Below are 6,202 nucleotides of genomic sequence, written 5' to 3'. Positions count from 1 at the left end.
ACAGATGCATTCATCACCTCAGGATCAAGCAATGAGATACCAAGAGGTACATGAAAAACAACGAATCTCCTTGGGCTCATCAAGCATTTCCAAGACTCTACAAGTGCAGGAAGCACACACCAGATTTGTTGTTGAGTTGATACATACCATGGGGGCTTCCAGAGTCGGCCAGGGTGACCCGTGGCAGAGTTCCTCACAGCCATGTAGAACGATGGCCATGGTGCAGGCCGTAACTCAGCATCACAACCTGTCAACCTCAGTTCGTCAGGTGGTGGCCATGGTTGGTGTTGATTGACTCCTAGGGACATATGACCTAGCAACCCGAAGCCAATACAGAAGTTGTAGAAGATGTCAGCATCTAGTGACAATACCTCGAACACCTGGCGTACACCCGGACTGGCATGCTCCATAGTGACGTCAGGAGTCGGTAGTGCATTGACGAAGAGCAGCATAGCGTGGAAGTGGGCCAGCTCGATGGAGTCTGGCGCGAGCTCGACGGCGCTGTCAACAGCAGCGTTGTCGTCCCAGCGGAGGAGGTGGGCGTGGAGGTCGGAGGCAGCGAAGAAGAGCTCGTGCTGGGGGCTCCCGAGCTCGGCGGTAGCGGATGCCCCCACGGATAGGGTGGAGAGCGCTGACGCGGCATCCCCATCAATGGTGAGGGTGGGCACGAGCTGCGCCTAGAAGTTGCAGGTCCATTGCAGCACCGGCTCGCGCTGGAGGAGCCCCGAGGTGGACGCGGAATCCAGGAGGCCCAGGTCGCGACGGAGCACATGCTTCTGCGACGCGATCTCCCCCAGGACAGCGGAGGCGCCCGCGAGGTGGGAGTGGGCCAACAGCTTGAGCCGCGGAGGCGCGGAGGGAAGCGGGGAAAGGATGGGCAGCGCGTCCGCGTGAACAGCGACGGCGTAGGCGAGGAGCGCTCCGCGACGAGCCAGTCCATGGCGGAGCGGACGCGGTTGTTGGCGACGACCTTCCGCGGCACCCGCGCGACGACGTGCGCGTCGTGGCTACGACCCAACGTCGAGCACCCTGTGGGCGATGCGCGTGGGGTCGGACTCGAGCAGCACGTCGGGAACGGTAGAGGTGAGGCCATTCTCGTTGTGGATCTGGTCGGCGGACACGAGTCCCATGATGACAACACGGGCGGCGAGGTCGTGGTCGCGCTCCTCCGAGGTGTGGGCAGGCTGCTCGAACAGCCCGCCCCAGTTGTCTGGAACCACCACGGCATCGAACCGCACCGCAGGGATCCGCTCGAGGGCGCCGACACGGAGGTCCACAGTGCCATCCCACTGCTCCTGCATCGGCGGAGGCGAGGCAGAGTCGAAGAGGTCGGCCGATTCGTAGACGTGCTCCTCCAGAACGGGGTTAGGCTCGAACAGGTTGCCCCAGTTGTCGGCGACCATGGGTTGCGCCTCGCAGTGCTGCTCGACAGAGTCGATGCCTCCGTCGAAGAGCCCGCCCCAGTTGTCGACGACCACCGGGGCATCGAACTGCGCTGCGGGGTATCGCTTGGGGTTGCTGACGCGGAGGTCCACGGCGGAAGCTCGCTGCTCTGGCGCGGCGAGGGACTCGATGAAGAGCCGGTCCCAACGAGCAGCGGACTCGTCGAACTTCTTGTGGATCTCAGCGAACGTCCTGCGCATCTCGTCGGAGACAAGCTGGACAGAAGGATTCATTGTGCTATACCGAGAATCGACTAGCTCTGATACCAATCGTTAGCAACCCAACTGGGATTGCTCTCAGATATTTGATTCAAGTAGCAAGAAACTAGGTAAAGTACAGAGTCCTAAGAAGAAGATGAACAATACAACTAAGAAAGAGATATTCTGTTGATAATTTGATTGATGCCCCTTCGCTGCTGTCCCCGTACCTTCTTGTAGATGACGAAGCTGTCCAGCATTGCTCGACTAGGCCTAAGCCCACGGCCCATATAAAGGCCCGGTAATCCCTGACACCTGGATCCATTTTCAAAACTCAGATAATGATGTGCTAGTATAGTTGTACAGAAGTCGCAAAGTTCAGTGTCCTGGTATGCACATTTGAGGTTTTGGAGCCAAGCACCGTAGTATGATAGATTGACAGGACCTGATGACTTTAGGGAACTTATATTTACCAACAATAGACAAATGGCTGTTTTAAGTTCAATGTTCTCTTGATCTTAAGACTTGTACAACTCGGTAATACTATTTTGGTTGCCCTTTTCTTCACAAGAAACTAGCTGAACTTTAATGGTTTGCTCCCTTTCAAAAGAAATTGTGATTCTTAAACGCCGGCGGCAGATTGTTTTTTACCAAAGATTATGAATTTCTATTGTTCTTATTTGACTGTTCTGATGTAGCCACTTGGATGCACAAATGCATCAGTACTCTTTAATTTTAGGATGCTAAGAGAACCTGCTAGAAAGCGAACGGGTCTGATAAAAAGGCGAACAGGCCTGCAGATGGATATGTGCTGTCGTGCGGCTGTTTTTTTATTGTTATTTTCTAGAAGATTACAGCCGTAGAAATCCTCCAGATCTTCCAATTCTGTTTCATGTGACGTACATGCACTGCTTTTTCTTTTTCTTTTGTTTGTTTGTCTAATGTGACGTGTCAATCACTGATTTGTTGAAAATGTGGAAGCTAACAAACAGCAAATCTTCAATGAGATGTGTAGTCAGTCCCTCCCCTCAATTGTACTGGAAAAACAGTAAGAAAGGCCATTACACGATCATCCAACAAGAAACTCATAGGGGTGCTTCTTGCATCACCTCTATGAAAACCGACACTTCGATTTTATTAGGATAGATAAATGAACGCTCGCTCGTGAAGGACTCGACCAGGGTAAGTGTCCCTATCATCGGCATGCCAACTAGGTGGGTTTCAAACAGCCTTGAGATGAAAAGAAGAACAAAAATCCCTGGTTTTGAGAAGATTATGGGGAAAGGAGTAAAAGGAAAGGCAAAAGGGATAAAAGATAGATTTGTTAAATCGATTGGATATCTCAGTCGACCATGTTCCTTCAAATTTGTAGAGTGAAGTCTTACTCCGTGTTAGAGTCTAAATAATGCGCAGATAACGCTTAAGCCAACCTAACCGATCTACCTCGTAAAAAACGAACCCTTCGGTTTATAAATTGGACCCTTTGGTTTTCACGGGTATAGATACTTCTGGTTGCCATAACTCTTGCATTTGGATTCCAAGTCGAATGATACGTTAAACTTTCAAAATCACCTGTGTCAGAATGTACATTTTGGCTCAACCGGGTGGGATGACGGATGGCCGGTCTTTGGTGGCCGCAGGCGAGGAGGAAGGAGGAGGAGCGCGCGCCAAAGGCTCATGGCCGTGCTGCGACAAGTGCGGCTTCTGCTACAGGCATGTCGTTCCCGCCACGGTGCCAGTGCCTAGACTACTCGCAGCGCGGGTGCCATCCGGCGTGCAGGAGCTGTCTCAAGTTCACCACCGGCGGCATCGACGAACCACCCGTCTTCCGGTGCGCGGACATCCTCATCAACTTCTGCGAGCGCAGCTGCACGCCGCCTGAAGCTATCTGAAGGCCGGCAAATGTCGATGCTTGCTCACCGTTTCGTAATGTTTCCGGAATAAAGATCTCTGCTATGCTCAAAGCTCTGTGATCAGCTATGTGCTGAAATAATGCAATATAAGCTTTGGCTAGGCCAGGATATGCCTTCTCGGTTATCAGAACTACACTTAGCATCGATGAAACGTGCATATAACAACAGGAAAAAAAAGGAATGCTTTATTCCGGGCCTCTTCACCAGATCCTCTGCAATGCAACAATATGCTGACGTCACTTAGCCCCGCCAAAAAATGCAACACATTCCCGTTGCTACTAGTGCTTCAGCGGAACGGCATGATGCATGTTTCTTTTTTGCCCACCTTCGATAACAAGTGTCCCAGCTTTTTGGTGTAAATTTCAGCTCTGGTCAGAGATTGACTTCATACCGAAAATGGTCTTCATTTAGATCTCACCATCCCAGAGTTCGTCAATTGTTTTGTAAATACTCTTAGGGTGCACAAATGCATCATTTCTGATTTGCTTAATCTGTTCACCCACCAAAAAAGCAGAAGTGCCAATGAGTCAAGTCTATTAGAAACGAGTTCATATGGGCAGAGGGCTAGAAGCATTATTGCAAAGATAAAAATGATAGTGAACCATATACTGTGAAATTTGTATATGCAAACTCGATGTATCCATATATATGAAGAAGGTGAATGATCATTTCCTGCACTCACGGTCAAGGATATAACTGAAAAAGGGAATCTGTACCTGTTCAATTTCAGAAAACTTGGCACACAGCTCTTCAGGAATGGACCAACCAAACAGGTCAATGTTCTCCTTCAACCTTGACTCATTGGCACTTTTGGGAAGCACGCTCTGACCCTGCTGGATACCCCATCGCAGAGCAATCTGTGCCGGCGTTTTCCCCAATCTCTCGGCTATGGATGCAACCACCGGGTTACTCGCAACGGCTTTCATCCTGCCTAGCGGCGCGTATGCCTGCAGAAAGAGCATGAACAAATTGCCGGGAAAGAATCATACACCCCAAGCTTAAAACCATGGTGACTTACACAGAAATGAACTCCATTGGAGCGGCAGAACGCTCTGAGTTTCGCCTGTTGCCAGCCGGGGTGGCACTCCACCTGATCAACAGCTGGAGGAACACGGGCTACGGCAAGCAAATCGGCGAGCTTCTTGGTCGAAAAATTGCTGACACCTACTGCGCGAGCTTTGCCTGAACCGTACAGCTTCTCCATTGCCTGCCAGGTCTTGGGCATATCAAGCTGGACAAAGTTTTCTGGACTGAGTTCGCTGCCTTTCTTGATCTGAAAGGGCCAATGAATCTACGAAGATCCCAAAAGTCATCACTTAGCTTGTTGCTAGTAGTAGCAAAGAAAGGGAAAACTTTATCTGTGCACTCTTGCAGTGTGCACATTCAGGTTATTACCAGGTACAGGTCAAGATAATCCAGCTGCAGATCATTCAGAGTGCTGTCGATTGCCAACGGAACGTCCTCAGGTGCGAGATCGCTGCACCTGCATAGCTTGACTCTCCGGTTGTTACGAGATTGATGGACACGAGCAAATGGCTAAAGTAGTACTAGCAGTATCCATCCAAGGTAGTACCATATCTTTGAAGTGATGAAAAGGTCTTGTCGCTTGACAACGCCGTCATCAAAGAGCTTGTTCAGAGCAACACCAATCTGGTAACACGTTAAGGGCAACTATAACCAAACTGCCATCGCAAATGCGAATCGAAGATACTAATTGCAGGGTGGATTAAGGTTACCTCCTTCTCGTTCTTGTATAGCGGCGCGCAGTCGATGTGCCGGTACCCGGCCTGTCATGACAAGCAAGCAAGGAGGACTAAGACCCGGGCTCAAGCAGCACGCATGTGCAAGTAGTACACGGAACATATTTGTGAGCAAAACAAACGGAACAGCACATTCGGAACAAAGAGTGCTCGAGGGAGAGGCGAAGACCTTGACGGCGGCGGTGATCGCGTCGGCGACGACGCCGGGGCCAGCCTTGTAGGTGCCGAGCCCTACCGAGGGGATGCGAGCCCCGGTGTTGAGCGTGAAATAGGTGGCCATCTTCTTCCTCCACTTCTCTCCGCCCGCCCGCCGCTCTCCTCTTCCGTCGCTGTCTCGGTCTCGTCGAGAGCGACGGTATGGTGGTGAGAGAGTCGTGCTGGACAGTGGATACCGAGGAAAGGATACGGTTTGGGCAACGGCGCAACGGTGTCCCAGCGAGCGCGCGTGCCAAGAAAAAACGAGCCAAAGATGCCGAAACCGCGGCCCCATTTCAGTCGCACCTAGCCTGGCGCAGTGGCGCCCGCCTGGATACACGCCTTTTCACTTTGCCGAAAAGCCACGACTGAAATACTCTTTTCGTTGATCCGTTGTAAGAGGAAAACACTGTTCGTTGATTGAAATAGTACGGCTCATGAGATAAGCGAACATAACCTTTGTTGATTGTGCACGGAATCTTGGTCGCAGGAACGATCGAGAACTGTTTAGATGCCACATCGTATGTTTAGATGCTAATTAATAAGACTAAACATGAGCTAATTATAAAACTAGTTAATCAATTAGTTTTATAATTAGCTCATGTTTAATCCTTCTAATTGACATCAAAACATTCAAGGTGACAGGGACGAAAGTTTAGTGTTAGGATCAAACATCCCCTGGATCAAGAATCAG

The 6,202-nt window shown here is 50.6% G+C and overlaps 1 protein-coding gene across 1 annotated transcript; it reads right to left on the bottom strand.

Moving 5' to 3' along the window:
• Positions 1-3,663: 3,663 nt before the first annotated feature.
• On the bottom strand, positions 3,664-5,873 carry LOC136450731 (NADPH-dependent aldo-keto reductase, chloroplastic-like). Its single transcript, XM_066451326.1, has 7 exons — positions 5,483-5,873; positions 5,290-5,340; positions 5,127-5,203; positions 4,949-5,036; positions 4,572-4,844; positions 4,270-4,500; positions 3,664-4,044 (listed from the first exon to the last, which is right to left on the bottom strand). The coding sequence occupies exons 1-7, from the start codon at positions 5,801-5,803 to the stop codon at positions 3,961-3,963; spliced, it is 1,125 nt and encodes a 374-aa protein (XP_066307423.1). The 5' UTR covers positions 5,804-5,873; the 3' UTR covers positions 3,664-3,960.
• Between the last annotated feature and the right edge of the window lie 329 nt (positions 5,874-6,202).

This window comes from Miscanthus floridulus, chromosome 5 (assembly GCF_019320115.1).
Source record: "Miscanthus floridulus cultivar M001 chromosome 5, ASM1932011v1, whole genome shotgun sequence".
Taxonomy (NCBI): domain Eukaryota; kingdom Viridiplantae; phylum Streptophyta; class Magnoliopsida; order Poales; family Poaceae; genus Miscanthus; species Miscanthus floridulus.
This window is presented reverse-complemented; position numbering and strand designations above follow the sequence as displayed.

Excerpts from the sequence above, each read along its gene's own strand:
- LOC136450731 (XM_066451326.1), bottom strand. The coding sequence starts at position 5,803 with ATGGGGCCGCGGTTTCGGCATCTTTGGCTCGTTTTTTCTTGGCACGCG. Across the intron at positions 4,501-4,571 it reads CCAATGGAGTTCATTTCTGT|GCATACGCGCCGCTAGGCAG; the intron begins GTAAGTCACCAT and ends CTCTTTCTGCAG. Across the intron at positions 4,045-4,269 it reads AGTTTTCTGAAATTGAACAG|ATTAAGCAAATCAGAAATGA; the intron begins GTACAGATTCCC and ends GTGGGTGAACAG.